The following is a 24969-nucleotide window of genomic DNA, read 5'->3' on the forward strand; positions in this document are numbered from 1 at the left end:
GTTAAATTTTACTAAACCTTGTACACAGATTAAATAAGGGGATAAATTTGATTGGTTAACTTCCAGTGATGGTTATTTTTTCTATAGTACTTGACAGGATAAAACTTTACTCATGCCAAGTATTTCTTTATTTGAAACAAAGATAAATTCTGCACATTTTTTTGAAAAGTGCAAATTTAACAAAGACAAATAGGGGAAACTCAATGGTGGTATTACACCTTAAAGTCCAAAGGGTCTAAAATAAAACTTAGTCTGATTTTAACAAAAATTGAATTCTTGGGTTCTTTGATATGCTGAATCTGGACATGTACTTAAGATTTTAAATATATATAGTTCTTTGATATGCTGAATCTAACCATGTATTTAGATTTTTGATATTTGGGCTCCTTTATCAAATTGGTCCTCATTGAGTTCTAAAGTGTCCAAAATTGAACTTCATTTGATTTCATCAAAAGTTGAATTCTTGGGGTTATTTGATATGCTGTATCTAACCATGTATTTAGATTTTGGATATTGGCCCATTAAAAGTAAATGTCCATATATAAATTTTGAAGTTCTTAGACCAAATTCATTCTGTGTCAGAAACCTATGCTGTGTCAACTATTAAATCACAATCAAAATACAGAGCTGTATCAAGCTTGAATGTTGTGTCCATTCTTGCCCCAACTGTTCAGGGTTTGACCTCTGTGGTCGTATAAAGCAGCACCATGCGGAGCAGCTGGTTTCATAAAACTTTGACTATTTATTAACACATAGCACAGATAATTTGGCTCATCTTTCCATCACTTGGGTACTGGGTCTGTTTGTCAGTTGTTGTAACTTTAAAAAAAAAGTAATCTCAGAAGCAGTTGGTGCAGATCAGACATAAAAATGATCAGGAAATCTAGGTCTATTAGACAATAGATTTAGGAGGGGGCATTCAGTTTTACCCTTGTCTGTTTCGCACATCCCAAAGTAGTTTCCGTTCTCTAACTTTAGTTTGCCTCAACCATATGTTATTAAACATATTCAAAATGCTTAAAATACCTCAAAACACAGATCAAGTTTGACTTTGGTGGTGTCACTTGAACCGTTGTAGAGTTATGCCTCTTTACAAATAGAAAAATTGCTGAATTTTTTGTTTCCATTTTCTAACTTAAGTTTGCCTCAGCAAAATGTTATAAAACTTATTAAATGCTGATTACCATTGAATACAGATCAAGTAAGGATTTTGGTGGTGTCACTCTAACTGCTCTAGAGGTATCCCCCTTGTCCATTATCTTAAGTTAGCCTCAATCAAATTATATGAAACTTATACACAATACTTATTACCACAAAACTCAGATCAAGTACAAATTTAAGTAGCATCACTTTTCAGTTATGTGCCTTTTTAACCTTATAGTTTACATGATATACAAGCATTTGTGTCCTATGGACACATTCTCCATATATTTGGTAATGAAAACTATAACAAAAACTGTAACAGAAAGTGATAATTTAAACACAGTTAAAATGTTCAGAGCAATAAGATCTACAAATTAGTCATTAGAATTGACCCCTTATAGAGTTACCGCCTTTGAGTTATGAGTTTTACTCATTTTGCATTCTTAATAAAATCATAGTTGACAAAGAGAGTCCTTCCTCAGTAAAAATGTTCTTTAAAATAAAATGTACAAGTGACACAATTTATATGAATCTTCAATTAACCCCTTACAGGTGTTGTTTCCCTAGAAAGACATATTTTACCCATTTTTTAGGGCTTTTTTTTTTTGTTGCAGAAAGTTTATTTTTAGAGAAATTGTAATTAGCAAAATAAGATCTACAAATAAGTAAACTTAGGCGAAATAAGTCAATTGACAGGTTATAGGAGTTATTGCCCTTGAAAGAAAGTTGGTGTAGCTTAGCCTTAGTACTATATATATGAACGCAATGAAGGAAAAGTGGCATAATGTTTATCCAGTGAGAGATACAGGCTTCAAATATTGATCAGCCTCTATATTCTGTTGTTTTTAAGTACAGCTGGGAACAGTATATCTGTTCCTTAGTACCAGTAGTAAAATAAGTGATTATCAAAGTGTATAAATTTATTAAAACAAGGTAAGAGAACCTTGGTAGCTTTAAGTATGAGGTATAAAAAAGAAATCTGAATATTCTGTGTTAAACAATGAAAAAAGAAAGTTATGTCCAAACCATGTATTCAAGGTCATGTGCTACTAGCAGAGAATAATGTACCGTCAATTTGTTAATGCTTCAGACTTGACTGGTCAAATGACTTAGTTAAGAAATTATACAAACAAAAACAGGTCATTGAAATTTTAAATGATGTTATCTTTATATTTCCACAAATATCTGAAATAATCTCTTTCATTAGAAAAAGTCAACACTGTGTCAACATCGACCCTGCTGATCAAAGAGTAGATGTTTATGTAAAGATTTCTATATGGCTGCAATGCATGTATTGTATGATATTACTAAAGTTTAACCAGCTGAATTGGAACTGGTAGGATAGGTATGAACAGTAGTGTATAAATAAGATGATGACAAATCCTGCTTCATATACAGCTCTTTTATGATTACACAATTGTTTTGATACTGAATGTGAAATATAGTAAAGGTATGCATCCACTTCTTTTCTTGAATATTTCAACATTTTCTGTATTATTGAAAGTGTCTTTACTCACACACCCATAATCAGTGTTATTCCTGTGATCTTTTAGCATCATGGTAATGTGACGCTATCTGAAATGATTTTCTTATAGATTGTGTTATGGATGTGATGCTATAATTTTTAGAAACATGATGGTATTTCAAATTTCCTTCTTTACCAGAATGCTATATAATATATCCAGGGAGAACACTGCGGCCATACTATCTTACAATAACTAGTGTATATTTACTCTCCCAGAGGCGGATTTAGAGGGGGGGCCAGGGGGCCTGGGCCCCCCCTTTTTGGGAAAAAAATTGGTTGCTTATATAGGGAATCACTGAAGCGTGACTGGAGCGGGCCCCCTCTTAGCGCAGTCAGTGGGCCTCCACTTATGAAAATTTCTAGATCCGCGCATGTCTCCTCTCTTTGCTCTTGTACCTAAAAGCTCAGAAACCAGGAATAAAATGTTGTATGACAAAGACAGACAAACACATGTTTTGTCTACAGCAGACTCATAAGAGATACCTGAAAATAAAATAGGCCAAATAAAAATATCAATATGAACAGTAGTAGGTGGAATGCAGCCCATACCATTTTTATTCATTTATTACTTTTATATATTATAGAACTCTTTTTGTCATACTGTCAAACATCCAAACATACTATCCACACTCATCTGTGTCCACACTTGTATATATATATAATAATAATAATAATCGAGTGGTCTAGCGCGTCGGGTATATATAGTGCAAGGCGATTTGGTGCCACGATATCTCAGTAACAAGAGTTCGAATCCCTGCGAGGGAAGACCAAAAAATTTGCGAAATCAAATTTACAGATCTAACATTGTTTGTCTGATGTTTAGACGAATTATATATATAAACATAATAGCAAGGACACAATAAATGAGGCAAGTACAAATAATTAAGAAAAATTATCATATTATTTCTTTAAAAAAATTGAAAAGCAAAGAAAAAAGGGTTCCATGGGATGTCACAAGCGCCAGTGGATATATAGTACAATGTAATATCTTGCAATTTACCTTAATTTTCGAACTTATTCTGATTATATAGATCTTCAGTTATTCAGGATTATTATAAAACGTTAATGATAATATCAATATTTTGAGTTTCCGTTTTCCGAACCATGCACTTTATATATGTTTATATTTAATAAGCTATATCGTTGATTTATTTACCTTTGCCTTAATGGATAAGATAATTGTATTGATTTAAGTACATGTATATGTATATATAAGTTTCTGTGTATTTCATCATCAATGTTTGATTAATTTATACTCGCACCAAATTTAATCCAATACTATCTTACAATATATAGTGTATATGTACTCCCCTCTCTTTGCTCTTATACATGTACCTAAAAGCTAAGAAACCAGGAATAACATTTTGTACAACACATGTTTTGTCTAAAACAGACTTATCAGTGACGTTCGAATCAAGCAAAATAAAAACAATAAAGTACGAAGTTGAAGAGCATTTTAATGATCAATATCAGTAGCTGCCCATAGAATGATACTATTGTTTTAATAATATCATATTCATAAGAGCAAGAACACAATAAATAAGTCGAAATATTAAAGAAAATTTATCACATAATCCAAAATTTACCCTACAATACCTGAATTCTGGCAACTACATACAGTAAAATATAATTTCGTTTTGTTGCAGCTTCTCTTACAAACCGCTTTCAGACGGACATTTTATTCAGTACTGGATTGCGCCACCCTCTAATTTTCTGATGGTATTACATGTAATTGCGCCAATAAATAGAACCAAATTGCGCCACAATTACCTGTATATTTTTTTAACCGTATATCATACATGTTATCGTTAACTATCCAGATTTTTTTTTAATCATTACCATCAACAACAATCATCACGTCTCAGTCATCACAGCTGAAAGGACGTGCTGGGCCAGCTCTCCTTTACCCGCTATCTTCGGTGAGGGTTTTCTTTAATCTAGGCCACATAAACTGGGAAAAACACTTGGTATTACCAAACAAATCTGATCCAGCACTACACCAACAACTGCTTAATATTCTGGATGATAATAACCTAGCACAACAAGTAATTGACAAGAACACCAGAAATGATAGAACTTTTATATATTAGATCTAATGTGCATGACAAATCCATCCTTTATGAACAGAGTTGAGACCCTCCCACCAATAGGAGGAAGCGACCATGATATTGTCTTTTGTGAAATCAACTTTGCTATACCAACACCAAAACAACAACCACATAAAGCACTAATATACAAAACAGCAAACTGGGAGAACATAAAGAAAGACCGCATCCTTATATATGATTATTTAAAAGCAAACAAGACAAATATGACTATCGATGATCTATGGACCACCTTTAAAACCAAAACAACAGAGATCATCAACAAAAATATACCAACTAAAGTAATTGGAAAAAAATCAAAATTACCATGGGTAAATAGAGACCTGAAAAGACTAATAAGAAAGAAAAACAAACTCTATAAAAAGAAAAGTCATGACTCAAATTACAAAAATAAATACAAAGAGATAAAGACCAAACTTCAAAAAGAGATGAGAGTAGCATACTGGGCATACATCGAAAATATGATCTTTGACATTGATATAAAAGAAGCAGACCAGCATTGCTTCAACAAACAACCTAAAAAGCTGTACTCCTATATAAAAAGCCAAAGAAAAGAAAACACCGGCATTGCATCTTTAAGAAGCGAAGGTACCCTCCATACAAACCCCTCTGAAAAAGCAAACATATTAAACCAGCAATTTACATCTGCTTTCACATCAGAAACTAACACAGATATACCAACGAAAGAAGTTAGTACATACCCTAAAATGGAACTAATTAACATCAGTCGGGAAGGTGTATACAAACTCATAAAAAACATAAACACCGATAAAGCTACAGGACCAGATACTATCGCTGGCAAAATACTGAAGGAAAACATCGAAATAACCTCAGACATACTTACAATCATTTTCGACAAATCTCTTGAGACAGGCAAAGTACCATCAGACTGGAACCATGCAAACGTTACACCAGTATTTAAAAAAGGAGACAAACATCATCCTGGTAATTAAAGACCAATCTCACTTACCTGCATCTCATGTAAATTACTTGAACATATACTAGCTAGCAATATGATGAAACACCTTGAAGCAAATAACATACTAAATGAACTACAACACGGATTTAGAGCAAAAAGATCATGCGAATCTCAAGTAATATCTCTTATACACCAACTAGCTCAAAACAACGATAAAAATATACAAACTGACTTAGTTATCATGGATTTTGCCAAAGCATTCGACAAAGTGCCACACAAACGCTTACTTTTCAAATTAAAACACTACGGCATCTCCGATCAGGCAATAAACTGGATTCAATCATTTTTATCTATCAGAACTCAAACAGTCCTTCTCGAAAACACGACATCTGAAAAAATTCCAGTAACATCAGGCGTTCCTCAGGGCACTGTACTAGGACCAATACTCTTTCTTATCTACATTAATGATTTACCCGACTACCTTAAACACAGCCAAATAAGACTCTTTGCAGACGACAGCATTATCTACCGGCCTATTACCTGCCAAAACGATTGTCTTAAGCTTCAAGAAGACATAGAAGCAGCTATAAAATGGGAACAAGACTGGCTCATGTCATTTCACCCTGACAAATGTAACATCTTTAGAGTCTCAACAAAGAAAAAACAAATACACTTTTATTACAACATGCACGGTCATATCCTAGAACAAGTACAATCAGCTAAATATCTAGGCATTACAATCTCTTCAGATCTCAAATGGAACAAACATATACAACAGTCAGCAGCAAAAGCAAATCAATCTTTATCATTCGTCAGACGCAATCTAAAAATTAGTTCAAAATTAGTGAAGGAAAGAGCATATCAAACAATTGTAAGACCAAAACTCGAATACTGCTGTACAGTTTGGGACCCACACACATCAGAAAATATATACAGACTGGAACAAGTGCAAAGAAGAGCTGCACGATATACTTGCAACAGATTTCACAACACCACTGAGCAGTGTATCTGATATGCTTCAAAATCTGAAATGGCAAACCCTACAAGAACGAAGGCTTAAAACCAGATTACAAATGTTCCACAAAGTAATAAATAACGAAATTTCAATACCATCTCAAGATATTCTCATAAAAAGCAAGTCCAAAACAAGATCTACTCATCAATTAACATTCAGACAGCTCCAGTGCAACAAAGACAGTTTTAAATTCTCATTCTTCAGCCAAACAATCAAATACTGGAATAAATTACCACCTGAAATTTCAAACAAAACTTCTACAGACAACTTTAAGGATGCACTTACCCATGAAGTACTCCTTAAAACCTTTTCTCACTTAAACTAAATGTACCTATTGTTTTTATCTTAATTTTAAAAAATAAAATAAAAAATGTAAAAATTAAAAGTTCAATAAAAATCGTAAAGCTTAAAAGTAAAGAAAAATTGAAATTAATTTTAAAAAGCAACCTCAATCAGGCATGCGCCAGAATGTAATCTTCAAAATGTTGATGGTTTTCTGTAACTAAAGAAGAAGAAGACTTCTAGATGATCAACGACTTACTACTTTAGATGAAAGAAACCAATCCAACGCTGTACAGTAAACGTTGTAGTAAACGTATTCCCGCGTTAACATGCACTCCAAAACCCATTGTAGATGGGGGGAGTGTTATGCCGATTAACGTCCGAGGGCTGTATCCTAGGTGTTAGATGATTGACCCTCATTTCACTGCCTCTCGGCTTTGGTCCTGATAACGCTTCATGTCATCTTTAGCACTACGTCCAAGACTCATCTACCAGTACTCCATCATCGAGGTTAGCGGGCTGCCAAGCTGACCAAACTGGCCATGAAAGCAGCCGTTGTGAAGAAATAACAACAAAATAGTAAATAAACCAAAAAGAACTCACAAAACCAAGATGGCGACCTCCAAAATGGCGTCCACCACCTGTTCCTGACCGATGGCACAAAATTATTTAAACGCTCACCAATCGCTTTCGGGCACCGAACCGACCGTACGAGGGCTGTATAGCCAGTCAAGGTCGTTAAAAACTTCCATTTGTTGCTATTCACTTTAGATTAAACTGAACCGTCATCGAAATTTAGAAAACTCTCTAATACTAGTACATAAAATGTTCAATAACGAAAAGTTTTTCACATGGAAGTATGTCTGAAACATGTCAATCGTTAAAGAAAATAGATTCCGATAAAGGGAAACCTATGATCGTTTATACGAAGATAAGAAATTCTGTCAGACATTTAATTGTAAAGAAAAACGAAGAAATTTGATGGTGATCTCAGAAAGACCTAAATAAAATAGTCAGCGGAGAAGTGAGCAGAAAGGAATTTGTTTTAATTTATATTTCTAAGTTTTTGGTTTAATGTTGAACAGAGACAATCACATATTATAGTTTTATGTGAGTGAGCATTGTACGTAATACAGCATATATTTTTCACGGTAGTCTGAAAATTGCCGAACTTGAGCCTGGAAGCACACTAGGCACTTGTCGCAGAAAAAAATTCCTATATATAGGGAACATTTTTCTGAGACAAGTGCCTGTGCCTTGAAGTCAATTATTTAGTTGATATACATAAGAAAATATAATTAATTTGTTAAAATTGGCGCAATTATATGATTTTTTAATTGCCGCAAATTATACTATAGTTTTTAAAATGAAGTGGCGCAAAAGTAGTATTGGCGCAAATGAATTGGCGCAGATAATATAAAAAAAAAGAAGATGTGGTATGATTGCCAATGAGACAACTCTCCACAAGAGACCAAAATGACACAGAAATTAACAACTATGGGTCACCGTACGGCCTTCAACAATGAACAAAGCCCATGCCGCATAGTCAGCTATAAAAGGCCCCGAAATGACAATGTGATACAATTAAAACGAGAAAACTAACGGCCTTATTTATTTACAAAAATGAATGAATGGGTTAATTTTTGGCGCAAAAAGATATATCCAGGGGCGGATCCAGAAATTTGGAAAGAGGGGGGCGAAGGTTTTAAAGTTTGCCGAGCGGAGAGAGGCGAAAAATTTTTGGGACCTTTTTTTGGCTAAAAAATATGAGATAAGTGTAATATGCACTTTTAAAACGATTTCTGGCGTGAGGCATGTATATTTTGTAGTTCCTGAAAAGTGTAAGGGTTTGACATTTTCGATGCTGTATTCTCCCTATTAATTAATTGTCTTTCATAAAATGATAGTACCGATTTAAAGCTATGTACTGATAAATTTGATGTAGGACTTTTCAGTAAAAAAAGACATATGGACAATTCTCGCTGGTTTGTTGTAAGTTTAGTTATCATAACCTCACATATTTCATGTTGTTAACAAGATATAAGTCGGGTATTCGATGAAATTTACAATATGAAGGACACGAGCTAAAAAAGACAAACAAGCAATATTTATCCAAATGTTTGGTTGATACGTTTCACCCAACAAAATTAAGCGGGGAAGTGAGGGATTCCAAATCAACCAAAGGCTACGAATGAGTCTGAAATGACAACGAATTTATGAATGACGGTCGAAAAATGTAGGCATAAAGGCTACTTCATGCAGGCAGGTTGCAGTCTGGTCTTGAAAAAAGTATTCAACATATCAGTTCGGCAAAACAGACATTCCGGTCAGACATGCAAACCCCGGCCAAAAAAAAAAAATACGCCTGATTTTATTCATCATGTTTATTTAATGCTAAATAAGGCTGTTGGATTTTCGTTTCTTGTAGCAAAAAAATGGACAAGATTATTGTTTTCAATCCAGATACGGCCAGAATTTTTGTTTAATGCAAAAAACAGACTCAATTTTTTATCTCTCAAATCAAATGGTTCGTACTTTAGATTTTAAATCTATCTAGAGCTTATACTGACTGGGGATCATTATATTCAACTGTTATTTTGAAATAGGATTCATGAGAGTGTACTAATATAGAGTATTACTGTTTGGTGGAATAATGATATAGAAGTCAATACTTTCTTGCTCAATCCTGTGTCGCCTTGAAGGTGTTAAGGTTGTCATGCTCAGCCTAAGCAATTTGTGACAGTAATTTGAATTTCAAAATGACTGAGTGACGTCTTTTCGACGCACTGGTCAACTCCACCATAGTGAATCACATGACTTTCAGTTCAGTATATACCAGCGAAAAATATCTTTATAAATGAAGAATTGTCACATAAAAATTAAATACACGGGAAATGGCAAAGTTCACGTCGTCTAGTCTGATAAATCAATTTACCAAAAAAAAAAAAAAAAGTCCAAGCAAAGGGGGAGGGGCGTACGCCCTCTACGCCCCCTCTGGATCCGCCACTGATATCGCCCTTCAATATAAGATATAAAAAAAATGTGAAGAATCAAAATAAAGTTTAAATATATATGTCACACAGGCTTTGGACATGGACCACTTTTTGTGCTTTAGTAAATATTCCTTTAAACTTACAACTTCACTTATCCAAAGTCTTCTTTCTCTAACTTACTCGTAACAACAGTTGAAATATTATAATGAAGGTCTCTGAAGTGGCACAGCATATAATGGAAGAGAGCAAGGCTACAGTTAATAAGATGAAATATTCAGTGAGGAAGATTTAATGAGAATTACCCCCACACACACACACACACACACACACACACGCACACACACACACACACACACACACACACACACACACACACACACACACACAAGGAGGGGGAATAGAGGGGTCATGTCCTATTCGCCTATGGTGTCGATTTCTAGGAAATGAAATTCATCAGATTTTGAACTTATTATAGATATTCAATTGTTCATGATTACTATATAAAGACGTTAATGGAAAAAAAAATCTATATTTTGAATTTACGTCTTCAACCATGCCCTATATACATGTTTATATTTAATGAGCTACATCGTTGATTTATTTACTTTTGCCGTAATGGATAAGATAATTGTATCGATTTAAATATATATATTGCTGTGTATTTCATCATCAATGTTTGATTTACCTTGACCTACTAAAGAAGTAGAGCAATATTTATTTCAGCTGGATGTGTGCCAGATATAGTATCCGAACAACTTATATTAAACATTGAAATGTCCATAATGAAAAATCAAAATAAACATGTTTGGGATACTGCATGATTGTCTCCATATGGTATCCAGTGGCGGATCCAGTTTGGGGGGGCGGGGTTTGGAACCCCCTTTTTTAACGATCAATGCATTTGAAAGGCCGGGACATGTATAGTTGGAACCCCCCTTTGTCCTGGGTTAGGACCCCTTTGTAAAATGGCTGGATCCGCCCCTGTTATCATACAATCTTGTGCGGCAAAGCAGTCTAACGATAATTAATAACTTTCCATTGATGAATTTGTAAAGACACAAAAAAAAAAAAAAATCTGATATTTTAAATCATAATAAAGTAAGTAAATATTCGTGGATCGGAACACAATCATTTGGGGGAATAAACCACCATCTTCTATTTCTTTTGTGTTTTGATTTTTATTAAAATATTCTTGCTGAAATCAAGCCGATTTCATCGAATTCTTGATGGTATTGGTGTTGTAACAAACGAAGATGAAGACTTTGTTTTGTGTACAAATATTTTTTTTTTTTTGTATATAAAATTGGCGCAATAAGATGATTTTTTTTTATTAATACATTTAATAAATAAACAAAGTTTTCTTAAAACTGATTGTTTTTTTAATATTAAACAGTGATCAAATTGTTGACACTATATTTGAACTTTGTGAATATTTAGCCAAGTTTGTGGAAACAATTTTCGTTCGTTCTTCAAATGCGAACAGCAAAACAAATAATGAAATTTGTCGCCTATATCACCAGAACTATATACACAACATGCACAACGAACATGTCCTTTTGTTTCGGGCAATGTTTTATAATAGCCATCTCCCCCTTTCTATACGTAACGCATGTTAACCTGCTCTGAATTTCATAAGGAAAACACATTTTTGTTATCAAGGTGCACAAAAAAAAAAGAATATTCCCAATGGATCGAACCGTAACTGGTAATGTTGCATAGTAAGCATATTAAAATGTATTACACAATGTTACAGTACTAATAATGATCGAAATGGATCGGTAGAGAAACTTCCAGCAAACGAATATTCTAGAGTGACATAAAAATAATGACGTGTAGAAAACCAAGCCGTATATAAGAATTCTATCGGTAAAAAATAATCATAATATTTTCCCCGTAGTAGGACTAAAGTAAAACATTAATATAACCTATCCGAATGAATACATATCAACAGCATTTCACTCAAATATTTTTGTAAGTATAAAACATTTATTTGCATTTCATATTATTTTGGAATCTTACGCCAATGTTTTAAATACTATACAAATTCTTGCTTACGCTAGTCAGCATTTGAAATAGCATAGGCAAATACCTATTTTGTTTACAAACAAAGCATTGGCTGCTAGGGGATCAAAGGTTGGCTGTTCCTTTATTTCACCTACAGTCGTAAACTTACGTTGTTCATTTCATTAACATTCGAAAATCCGATCATTTAAAGAACATCGTTGACTTAAAAACGGGGAAAAAGTTTAATTTTGAACAATAATTGTCAAAGTAAAAACGACAACTTTTAAGTAAAATCAACATAAACGTGATTACAAGTTGCGGTTTGTGGGATTGTTAGATTGGCCTAATTGTGTTCCGCTTTGTCACATGGGAGAAAATTTTCACATGACGTTTCGCGGAAATTTCTCGGGTGTATTCATACCAATGAATGAAAAAGGCCAAGTTCCGACATTTCTTTTGATACAAAAATAGAAATTATGATAGAGATAGAGTAATCTGATTGGGTAGTATTTTTATACTTTTCATCATATCTTAATTTAGAAAGTATTGCACCATAAGAGCTTATGTTCGCGCAATAGCCGGCATTAAGACGAATGTAAGAACAAGAAACACAGTACCCAACTAAAGGTAAAATTTTAAAGTAATGGGGGACACTTCTATACGAAGACGAATTGATCAAAGAACAATTAAATCATTTTTTTCGCGATATGACCCAAAGATATCGAAACGATTGGTCAGGTTTTATTTCTTTCTCTATTTTCTTTCAGTCCCGGCCAGGTCCGGCAAAAGCCAAACAAGAAGCCAAAGTCCTCAGCGACTTGAGTGAAGACGAAGGGATCTTTTAGACCCGAAGAGAAGAGCAGATTTCTGCCGAATAGTTAGGCGTTTAACTGCCAAGATTCGACACCAGAAGACCCCCGTTTTAACACAGGACTCTTCTAAACCATGTACGGACCGGACGACAGTAAAACTCGGCAAAATGGCTTCAGTGCCACAGGCTATAGGGGCAGAGCCCCAAGAAACCTGGACGAACTCGTGGACTTGTTGGACATCAGATATTCTGGAGGAGAAGGAACAGTCTTTGGATTGGGACTTGACACAGATGTTACACACAACGCCCAACACTTCCATGACTTCACTACGTTTGGATCAAAAATCAAGTGGCCCATTTGACAAAGGTATATTTTACTACTAATAAGAATTTACATATACAATGTACAATATACATTTGTTAAAAAATTTAAAATGATGTAAAAAATTAAAATGAGTAGGACTAGACTATATCAGCTAGCACACTATACTTGATACATTAAAAAATAGCCAAAAAAAACATACTAGATTTAAAAAAAAATAAAAAATGCATTTGTAATTTACAGGTTTCTAAATTGCCTAGGTCTTTATCCTTTACTTGTATACACTTAGAAAAAGTAGTTTTTGAAGATGACAAAAAGAGGTTGAGAGTTTGACAGATGAAATAGAACGGAATGAAGTTTTGCAGGAGCAGATCATGTAATGTTAATTTCATATTTTCAGAGTGGAATGACATGACCATGGACATGACCGATTTAAAAGAAATAAAAAAAGAAGGCCTTTCCTTAGAAGATATGGATATGGACTTCCCTTTGGGTATTGACATGCCAGTTGATGCCCATACCATGTCTGAGGATGATTTCCTTGATAGCTTCATGGATCTGTCAGAATTCCTGTTACCAGTAAGTAATGTTTTATTGTTCTCAACATTATTACTTAGATGATTTGATCTTTATGTTTTCTGTAAATTAAAATGTCTACAAATCAAGCTTTTGAACTTGAATCTTCAATTAACATTAACAAGTGCTCACTCAGTCATTATAAATTCAGAAAAAAATGTGAATGCAGATTACATGTATAATATGTGGATATAAGAAAATGTGGTATGAGTTCCATCTCATCCAAGTCACAATTTAAAAAAGTAAACCATTATAGGTCAAAGAACAGTCTTCAACACATATAGTCTTGGCTCATATATACTGAACAGTAAGCTGTAAAGAGCCCCAAAAATGACATGTGTAAAACCATTCAAACTGGGAAACCAACTGTCATACATGTATTGGATGACAAACAATGAATCATCTGACTGTTAAAAAGTACAAGTGTAAAAAAAAACAGCCAGAAATGTATGTATGACCAAGAAATTTTATAAGTCTAACTTTATTTTAGCTATAAAAAAATTAATGTGTTGATCTGTTTTCAGGAACAACCATTAGAGGAAACGGAGGAGGTAAAGAATGTTATACAAATAGAACCCTTATCCAATACTCCTTTCATGGTTGAACCAGTACCAGAGGATTCAGTCATCTGTGAAGAAGTGGTATCTCCAGTGTCTGTGAAGCGTGACATTGATGACATAGACTGGCATCAATACAGTGATCATGACTATGTCACCAAGAAACCACGCCTCTCTCCTTCACCTGATACTGAGGTAGAAACTTCTATAATAGCATCCACTTCAACATCAAAGATCATCAATATGAAAGTCACTACAGATAAAAAGTACCGTGAGAGAAGAAACAAGAATAATGTTGCTTCAAGAAGATCAAGAGAAACCAGAAAGATGAAATTTGTTAATATGGAAGATGAAGCAAATCGTTTAGTTGTTAAAAATGCAGAATTGAGAGAAAGAATTGCAGAAATGGAAATATTGGCTAAAGAAATGAAAACTTTGCTTGTACAAAAGTTAGCAGCAAAGTAAGGAAAAGATTTATTGTGAGAACTGAATGAGTTACGGTACTTTTGTATCTTGAGAACTGCTTGTTGTGGTTAAACATGTTTTGTTTCATTGTGAAATAGTCATGAAATCATATAAGATTGTGTAGTAATTAAAAAGATTGAAAATGTAAGAAAAAATTGTCAAGTAATCATCATAGTTTAACATGTATGTATTAAGGTTGAAAACCTAAGAAAAATTGTCAAGTTATCATCAGATTTTAACTTGTATGTATTATAGAAGGTTGTTTGTTGTTTGATAAATTACCTATTTGTAGGTATTGTTTGTTTGATAATTACCTATATTGTAGGTATATCTATTAGCTAAAAAAAAATAATTGAAGAAGACAATTATCATATAAAAAAAAAAAAATTAATACAAATTTATAAAAAAAAAAGATTTTTATACTATTATATGAAAAATACATTTATGTGTTGAGAAACAATCACAATTTGACCTTATGCATCAGAAGGTCATTATGTATAAACACATTATTAATTCTCTATTATTCATTGTACATGTACATATTTGTATGAAATTAATATCAGAATATGAAAAAAAGTAAATCTTAAAAGAAAAAGAAATAAAAAGTGACTATATTATTTTTGTCAACATCATTTTAGAGAAACACTGTGTACATGTATGTAGAGAATATTTTTTGCATCATCATGATATAGAATTTTGTGTTGTCATTTAATTTATAAAGAAAGGATTGCAATGGCAGACATATGTTAAAAATGCCTAAATCCTATTATGTTAGAGTAGTCATTATCATTTTGTTAAGTTTTTTGTTGCCGTATATATTGCAAACTTATTTTAAGTTTTAGAATTTAATTGGGTTACAATCAGGAATATTTTTTAACTTTTGTTTTAAGACACTTTGTTTATATGTTGTTATTCACTAGTAAACAACCTTGAAGACATTTTTTAAAGATACACAAAACCTACTTAATTATTTATGAAATTATTCTACAAATGAATTTAGATTGAATGGAAATTTCAAATGACCATCAGAAAATAAGTTTAGGCCATTTGATTATAGAAAATTTACTTCTTATGATTATAAAAACAAAATTTTGCTTTCATTGGACTTGTCATACATGTAAATATATACATTGTAACTATGGCACTCAGGAATAATATAAGGTGACATGGTCAATGGGAGATTACTCTAAAAGTACAAATAAAATGTATTGGTGACTGTGATCATATTATATATGGTACAATTAATTATTTATTATTTACCTATATTGGTAATAGATTCTATCTTGTTACAATGTAATGGCAGGTTATTTTTATACATTTCTAAGATTTATTTATCATTGAAAAGTGAATAAAAATGTTAAAATGTTAGAATATATAGTTTGTTTTTATTCTGACAAAATTAGTATGTAGGCTGCAATGAGGAAGAAATACAAACAAAGGACTTGTTTCAGTCCAACCTTACAAGGTAAAAACTGTCTGAATACAACATAAAAAACCTAAATAAATAGTATTTGCATCTTTAAATCATCGCTGGTTCAACAGGCCAACTGAGCTTTTCTCGTCACTTTAATAATGTCCATTTTTTTTGACAAATTTCTTTTCCACTGTAGTCTGAAATTACTGTCAGGGCTAAATTAAACCATACTTGGTCGCATTCAATATTAGGTATACAGTTTTAATGTCATTATGAGGTGTGGATCCAGGGGGGGTGTTGGGGTGTTGTTGTTCCGAGTGTTGGAACCCCCCCTTTTTTTGGGACAATCAATGCATTTGAATGGGGACATGTAGTTGGAACCCCCCTTTTTAAAATGGCTGGATCCGCCCCTGATGTGTATGATGACTCTGAATGCCAACAAGCATGACGGACATGGCTAATAAATATTGAGAGATAATTGGAAGTTTTGTCTATTAATAACTGCAGAGAAAATCTGACAGAAATGTTAAGTTCTATGATATAATTCTATTGATTTATATATATAAAACGTAGATGTTGTGTGATTGCCAATGAGACAGCTCTCATAAAAGACCAAACAACACAGAAATTAATAACTACAGGCCACTCACTACATCCTTTAACAATGAGCAAAGCCCATACTGCATAATCAGCTATAAAAAACCCTGGAAGTACAAACGAAAATAATTTCAAACGAGAAAACTAACAACCTTATTTATGTACAAAATAATGAACGACAAACAAATATGTTACCCAGCAACAATAAACAACCTATGAATTACAGCCTCCTGACTTGGTACAGGCACATATTAAATATGGTTGGGTTAAACATGTTTGGTGGCACCCCTAACCTTGGACAGTGGTGAAATAGCTCAACACAAGAACAAATTATACAAAACAATAAATGTAAATGTATTTTCAAATATGATATACAGAAATAAAAACAACCACTGAATTACAGGCTCATCATTTTGGACAAGTAGGGACAGTGGTGTAACAGTACCACATGAGAACAAACTTCAGAATCAGTTGAAAAAAAGCAAAACTCATCAGATGGAAACAAATAGAAATACATCTAACAAAAACACAAGAGGGGGTGTATCTAGGTACTTGTACACCCCAACAACAAAATAAACACTAAGTACAGATCTGACAGTACTCGCAGTTACTGACAGCTTTTTCAAAGGTCATAACAACACATAAAAAAAAAAATCATGCATCTAAGACTAAATTGTTCATTTGCATCAAAACTCCAGACTTATGCCCTTTCATTGTGAATTTTATGACTTTTTATACCACCGCAAAAGTCGTTTTTGCGTCGTATTATGGTATCATGTCGTCGTCGTCGTCCGAACACATTTATTTTCCTGACAATAACTTTATATTTAGTGAATGGATCTCTACAAGAAGGATTAATACAACTAAAGGAAGGTTGGGATTGATTATTGGGGTTATGGTCCCAATAGTTTGGGAATTAAGGGCCAAAAAGGGGGCCCAAAATAAGCATTTTTGTAGTTTTCAAACAAAAACTTGTTTCTCTCTAGAATTGTACTACAAGATTTCATACCATAAAGGTATGATTAGTAATGACTTTGGGGAGTATTGCTCAAAATATTTTGGAATTAGGGGCTAAAAAAGGCGAAAAAGGGGGGAAACTAGGTTTTCCCGACAATAACTTGAAATTAAGTGAATGGATCTCTATAAATTTTTACCAGAAGGTTCAATACCACTAAGGGAAGGTTGGGATTGAATTTGGGGATGATGGTTCCAATGGTTTAGGAATTAAGGGCCAAAAAGGGGGCCCAAAACAAGCATTTTTGTAGTTTTCAATCAATAACTTGTGTTTAAGTGAATGAATCTCTCTGAAATTATACCACAAGTTCCCATACCAATAAGGAATGGTTAGTAATGACTTTAGGGGTTATGGCTCAAAATGTTTTGGAATTATGGGCAAAAAAGGGTGAAACTAGGTTTTTCTGGTCAATGGACAATTAAGACAATTTAAAAGCAGTGTAAGGGAGGTAATTCAAAAACAGTTAACATACAATGTTTGGTATGTTTAGATTTACCTCCCTTACACTACTTGTAAAGAATATATAAAGAAATATCAGGTTTTGGACTTTTTGCAAAAAAAGGGGATGGGGGTTGTATTTTTTTCCCCAAATTTCTCAAATGCAAATTTTTGAAAAGTTTGAAGAAGAAATCTTTAATTGCACAATATTGCATAATATATTTGTAAGATCTTGACAATTGTTTTGTGTCAGAAATGCATATTATGTCAAAATTTGATCACAATCCAAATTCAGAGCTGAATCAAGCTTGAATGTTGTGTCCATATTTGCCCCAACGGTTCAGAGTTCGAGTTCTGCGGTCGTATAAATCTGCGCCCTGCAGCGCACCTGGTTCATCTTTGGTCAAATGGTCTTGATAACTATCTTTTATAGAAAGAAACTAGCAGCTGAAATTGTCAACAAACAAAATCTTCGAATAAGTTTCATTACCAATATCACCGGAAGTATCTTTACTTAGAGTAATTTGGACTATAACAAGAATGTTTATACCATGCTTATGCCCCGCCTTAGCCAAGGGGTCATTAAGTTTTACCATTGTCCGTCTGTAGTCTGTATATCTCAAACTTTGTTTCCGTTCTCTAACTTAAGTTTGCCTATACCAAATATAATGAATCTTATACACAATGCTAATTACCACAAAAACAGATCAAGTTTTAAATTTGGTGGCATCACTGAAATCGTTCTAGAGTTATGCCAAAATTTGCTGAATTTTTATTCATTTCTGTTCTCTTACTAAGTTAGCCTCAACCAAATATTATGAAATTTATACAGAATGCTTATTACAATAAAGTAAGACCAATTTGAATTTTTGGGTGTCACTTTTATGTTGTAGAATTATGCACCTTAACAAATGGAAAACAGCAATTTATTTTTTTGTTTCCTTTTTCGGACTTAATTTTGCCTCAACCAAATTTTATGAAACTTATACACAATCCTGATTACCACAAAACTCAGCTCAAGTACAAATTTGGATAGCGTTACTTGTTAATAGTTATCAAAGGTAGAAGGCTTATAATTTAATACGCCAGACGCGCGTTTCGTCTATATAAGACTCGTCAGTGACTCTCAGATCAAAATAGTTGTAAAGCCAAACAAGTACAAAGTTGAAGAACATTGAGGACGCAAAATTCCAAAAAGTTATGCCAAATACGGCTAAAGTAATCTAACCGTCCTTCAGTTATATATCTTTATAACTTTATATGATATGCAAGAAGGGCATCATCTGTGTCCCATGTGCCCTATCTATTTAATGTGCTTTTGCCGTATATCTTGATAATTAATATTGATAAAAAAATCAAAATGATAAAAATTGATCATCAAGACAATATCGAAGTCATCATGGTATGACGTTGGCGTCGTCGTCGTTGTCCGAAGACACATTGGTTTTCGCACTATTTTAAGTCAATAGAAATCTATGAAATTTAAACACAAGGTTTATGAACACAAAAGGAAGGTTGGGATTGATTTTGGGAGTTTTGGTCCCAACAGTTTAGGAATTAGGGGCCAAAAAAGGCCCCAAATAAGCATTTTTCTTGGTTTTCGCACCATAACTTTAGTATAAGTTAATAGATATCTATGAAATTTAAACACAAAGTTTATAAGCACAAAAGAAAGGTTGGGTTTGATTTTGGGAGTTTTGGTCCCAACAGTTTAGGAATTAGGGTCAAAATTAAACTGTGTTTGATTTCATCAAAAAATGAATAATTGGGGTTCTTTGATATGCCGAATCTAACTGTGTATGTAGATTCTTAATTTTTGGTCCCGTTTTCAAATTGGTCTACATTAAGGGCCAACGTGTCCAAAATTAAACTTAGTTTGATTTTAACAAGAAATGAATTCTTGGGGTTCTTTGATATGCTGAATCTAAACATGTGTTTATGCTTTTGATTATGGGCCCAGTTTTCAAGTTTGTCCAAATCGAAGTCCAAAATTAAACTTTGTTTTATTTCAACAAAAAAATGAATTCTTAGGGTTCTTTGATATGCTGAATTTAAACATGTACTTAGATTTTTGATTATGAGACCAGTTTTCAAGTTTGGCCAAATCGGGGTCCAAAATTAAACTTTGTTTGATATCAACAAAAATTGAGTATATGGGGTTCTTTGATATATGCTGAATCAAACCATGTATTTAGATTTGTTTTTTGATATTTGGGCCCGATTATCAAATTGGTCCACATTGAGGTCTAAAGGGTCCAAAATTGAACTTTATTTATAGTATCTATTTAACTTTAATATAAGGTTTATGACCACAAAAGGAAGGTTGGGATTGATTTTGGGAGTTTTGGTCCAAACAGTTTAGGAATTAGGGTCCAAAAGGGTCCAAAATTAAACTTTGTTTGATTTCATCAAAAAATGAATTATTTGGGTTCTTTGATATGCCAAATCTAATCATGTATTTAGATTCTTAATTTTTGGTCCTGTTTTCAAATAGTTTTACATTAAGGTCCAAAGGGTCCAAAATTAAACTTAGTTTGATTTTAACAAAAATTGAATATTTGGGGTTCTTTGATACGCTGAATCTAAACATGTACATATATTTTTGATTATGGGCCAGTTTTCAAGTTGGTCCAAATCGGGGTCCAAAATTAAATTTTGTTTGATTTCAACAAAAAATGAGTATATGGGGTTCTTTGATATATGCTGAATCAAACCTTGTATTTAGATTTGTTTTTTGATATTTGGGCCCAATTATCAAATTGGTCCACATTGAGGTCTAAAGGGTCCAAAATTGAACTTTATTTATAGTATCTATTTAACTTTAATATAAGGTTTATGACCACAAAAGGAAGGTTATGATTGATTTTGGGAGTTTTGGTCCCAACAGTTTAGGAATTAGGGGCCAAAAGGGTCCAAAATTAAACTTTGTTTGATTTCATCAAAAAATGAATTATTGGGGTTCTTTGATATGCTAAATCTAATCATGTATTTAGATTCTTAATTTTTGGTCCTGTTTTCAAATAGTTTTACATTAAGGTCCAAAGGGTCCAAAATTAAACTTAGCTTGATTTTAACAAAAATTGAATTTTTGGGGTTCTTTGATACGCTGAATCTAAAAATGTACATAGATTTTTGATTATGGGCCAGTTTTCAAGTTGGTCCAAATCGGGGTCCAAAATTAAACTTTGTTTAATTTCAACAAAAATTGAATATATGGGGTTCTTCAATATGCTGAATCTAACCATGTATTTATATTTTTAATATTTGGGCCCGGTTATCAAGTTGGTCCACATTGAGGTTTAAAGGGTCTAAAATTGAACATTATTTGATTAAAAAAATGAATTTTTGGAGTTCTATGATATGCTGAATCTAACCATGTATTTAGATTTTGGATATTGGACCATAATAGGTAAATGTCCAATTAAAATTTTTAAGTTTTTAAGTTTAAGTTCTTAGACCACATTCATTCTGTGTCAGAAATCTATGTTGTGTCAATTATTTAATCACTATCCAAATTCAGAGCTGTATCAAGCTTGAATGTTGTGTCCATACTTGCCCCAGTGTTCAGTGTCCGAACTCTGCGGTCGTATGAGGCTGCGACCTGCGGAGCATCTGGTTTGCGTTTTGCCTAATGTCTTAAAATTATAATAGATAGACACTTTAAATAGCAAAGATGATAGGAGGAATAAATTTACAAATAGGTCAACTTGGCAAAAAATGTCAGTTTACTCTTCATTGGAGTTACTGTTCTTGAATGACATTTAACAATTTTTGCTATTTCTTTCTTGAAAACTATATAAAGTAGAAGTATTCGTTAAAATGTAAAAAAGATATTATTAAGACAAAATCTGCATATAAGGCAACATGATCAAAATTGTCTGAATCGTTTGAGAAATTTGTATTTACTGACATATTGCCAGTGATTTTATGTGCGTTTCGGTGTTGACATGAACAACAAGTATATGGTCATTTTTATCAATTTACTGTTTGCAAAAGTAAGAATTAATCTAAGGATTTCTTATCCCAGGCATAGATAACCTTAACCGTATTTAGCACAATATTTTTTAGAATTTTAGGTCATCAATGCTCTTCAACTTTGTACTTGTTTGACTTTCTCTACTTTTTTTGATCTGAGCATCACTGGTGGGTCTTATGAAGACGTAAAGCACGTATGGTGTATCAAATTATAAGCCTGCTACATTTGATAACAGTAAGCATGTCGAAATGTCCTATTGTAATGTTTATTTGTGTATTTCTCTGTCCTGGATGTTCTTTCATTCAATTGTACTATAGTCCTGTGTTATAGTGTTATATTAAGCATTGCCATAAAAGCGCGAGGTTTGTTTCTGAAAATGTCATGTACCAAGTCAGGCAGTTGTTATAATATAGTTCGTTTCTGTCTGAGTGTGTTGCACTGTCATTTTGGTATTTGTTGCACAATTCTACCTCGCACTTAGCCCTACAGACACATCAAAGAACTTGAGATAGTATTCTTTATGGAGCAAAAAGTTAAATAACAAAAATACTGAACTCCGTGGAAAATTCAAAAAGGAAAGTCCATAGTCGAATGGCATTGTTGATTGTTTTATGTTGCACTTCAGTGTTTCTTTTTTTTTTTATATCAAATCTGTACTTACCTGTATGAAAAACATTTGCAATTACCCCTTGGTAACCCCTTACAATCGCTAACTTCTAAATCATCTCCCTTTAACGATCTTCCGAATAGAAGATCACTTAACCTTCAGCGAAAATGGCTTCAGCCTGATCGCATTTTGGTGTTAAAGCAATCGTTATTATTCTATTAGGAAAATATAGACATCGAGTTAAATGGACATGATGGAAGACAAGTATATGATCTGTGGTAAGTGTAGCTCGCGTATGAATGTGTTGGACACGCATGAAGAATGCTACAGACATCGTATATGTCACAAGGCTTTTCCGTGCAATATTTGCCGGGAATGGGATGACGATAAGCGATCGCTAGTCGATAAAATGTTCGAGAAAGCCAGGTCAAGGCTTTCTTTTTCTGCAAATGCCGTTAATCCTTCTGTGCAGGTGACAGGCAAGAAACTTGAATGTACGGCAAAGCTGAGTGAATTGGCGTCGTGGGACAAGCATGACAAACAATCTAAAGTCCGAACTGATCATGGTGCAGATGATCGTGAGACTTAAAGTAGAGGAGTACATTTTGAAGCAGTTGAATTTAACAAATTTATAGCAGATCAAGTGCAAATGCAATTGAAAAAATTGTTACCAAAGGCGCAGGCACAAGGCTTAAAGCAAGTGATGCATGTTCAGATACATTGAATAATAAACATATGCATGCTTCCATTGACTCGAATTGTGAAATTTCTTTGTCTAGGCCAAGGGCACACTATAGTAAACTTATGCCATCTGATGATCAGATTTCTGTTGTTTCTCGTGAAATCGAAGATGAAATAAGTATGGGTGGTTTAGCTATTTCTGATGAAAATAATAATGATGCCCACTTTCAGTCACAACCTTCTCATGATAAAGAATTTTCTCTGTTTAGTGAAGGAGCACCAGGATCTACTGATCCAATTCAATGGAATAATTTTCTCCATAAATTAAAAGCCAAATTGAAAATAGATTGTTTCGAGGAGACTGAAGTAGATTCAGTCAGAACTTCTTATTTGCCTTCAAGACTAAATCCTGTCAATTCAGATAAAGCAGTTCATTTGAAATTACCTTTAGAGGGTACTACAATTGAAGTTTCCAAGAATGTTGAAAAGGAAGCTATGTCTGGTAGACTTAAAAATAGGTAAGTGGTGATAAGGCTTTTATGGTGTCGAAAAAAGATTTTACAGAATTTCGTTCCCCCCTCCTCAAGGCTTAATGATAATATAGAGGAAGGTTTGTCTTCTACTATGGGCAATAAAAAAAGTTTTGTAGACCATAAACAGTTTTCGCACTCTTTATCTTCCCTCCATAAGGAAATGGATGCTGAATTTAGAAAAGTTGACAACTCAGCTAGGACATTGTTAAGAAGTGTTTCATATGGCTCTTTGATAGCAAGCTATATGTTGCTGATTTAGAGGAGGACAGGGTAGAAGCATTTTCAGCTTTAGTAGCATGTTTCAAATCAATGGCAGATATGACTTCACGTATAGTTGCTAATTCTGTTATAAACAGAAGGAACATTTTCTTAAAACATGTAGATTTCACTAGCAAAGCATTCCTCTGTTGAAAATATAAGAGATTCTAAAGAAACGTTTATCGTTCTTCATTTATTCCTGGAGGGCAAAAATTTGATGAAGGATCTAGAAAAAGAAAATCTCAAGAAACTTCTAATGTAACCTACGGCAAACCTGCAAAAACATCAAGATATGATAAGCAGGATTTTAATGACCGTCGTGGCATTGACACTTCGTTTAATTTTCGTGCCTTACCAGCAAAACAAGGAGGAAAAGGATTTTTATTATAGAAAAAATCCTCCCAGAAAAATTTCAAGAGATAAACAATTATTTGTCTGCGGTAAGTCTCCAGGGAGGAGCGCGGTTGTTACATTACAACAGTCAGTGGTTTCAAATAACTCAAGACAAATTAGTACTTCAGATAGTGAAGAACGGTTTGATTTTAGATTTCGTAAGTCTTCCAGCTTTTACAGGAGTAAAAGAGACAGTTGTATACCAGAGTAGGTGCAAACAGGTCTTCTATGTTAGAAGAGGTAAATTCTTTGTTAGAAAAAAACATGCTATAGAGCCTGTCTGAAAAGTGCAGAAAATCAGGGTTGTTACAGTACAATATTCATGGTACTAAAATGACAA

General features: G+C 33.4%; 2 protein-coding genes across 3 annotated transcripts; both read left to right on the forward strand.

Moving 5' to 3' along the window:
* The first annotated feature begins 4769 nt into the window (after positions 1 to 4769).
* LOC139510941 (uncharacterized) lies at positions 4770 to 5726 on the forward strand. Its single transcript, XM_071297495.1, has one exon. The coding sequence runs from the start codon at positions 4770 to 4772 to the stop codon at positions 5724 to 5726; it is 957 nt and encodes a 318-aa protein (XP_071153596.1).
* A 6718-nt stretch (positions 5727 to 12444) lies between these two features.
* Positions 12445 to 16085, forward strand: LOC139512584 (transcription factor zip-2-like). Of its 2 annotated transcripts, none has more exons than XM_071300305.1 (4): positions 12445 to 12613; positions 12754 to 13164; positions 13520 to 13698; positions 14220 to 16085. In XM_071300305.1, the coding sequence occupies exons 2-4, from the start codon at positions 12966 to 12968 to the stop codon at positions 14715 to 14717; spliced, it is 876 nt and encodes a 291-aa protein (XP_071156406.1). In that variant the 5' UTR covers positions 12445 to 12613; positions 12754 to 12965; the 3' UTR covers positions 14718 to 16085. The 2 variants fall into 2 exon arrangements, with proteins under 2 accessions (XP_071156406.1, XP_071156408.1); XM_071300307.1 differs by having other exon boundaries at positions 12520 to 12613; positions 13363 to 13698.
* Positions 16086 to 24969: the final 8884 nt, after the last annotated feature.

The sequence above is a fragment of the Mytilus edulis genome, chromosome 2, assembly GCF_963676685.1.
Source record: "Mytilus edulis chromosome 2, xbMytEdul2.2, whole genome shotgun sequence".
NCBI lineage: Eukaryota > Metazoa > Mollusca > Bivalvia > Mytilida > Mytilidae > Mytilus > Mytilus edulis.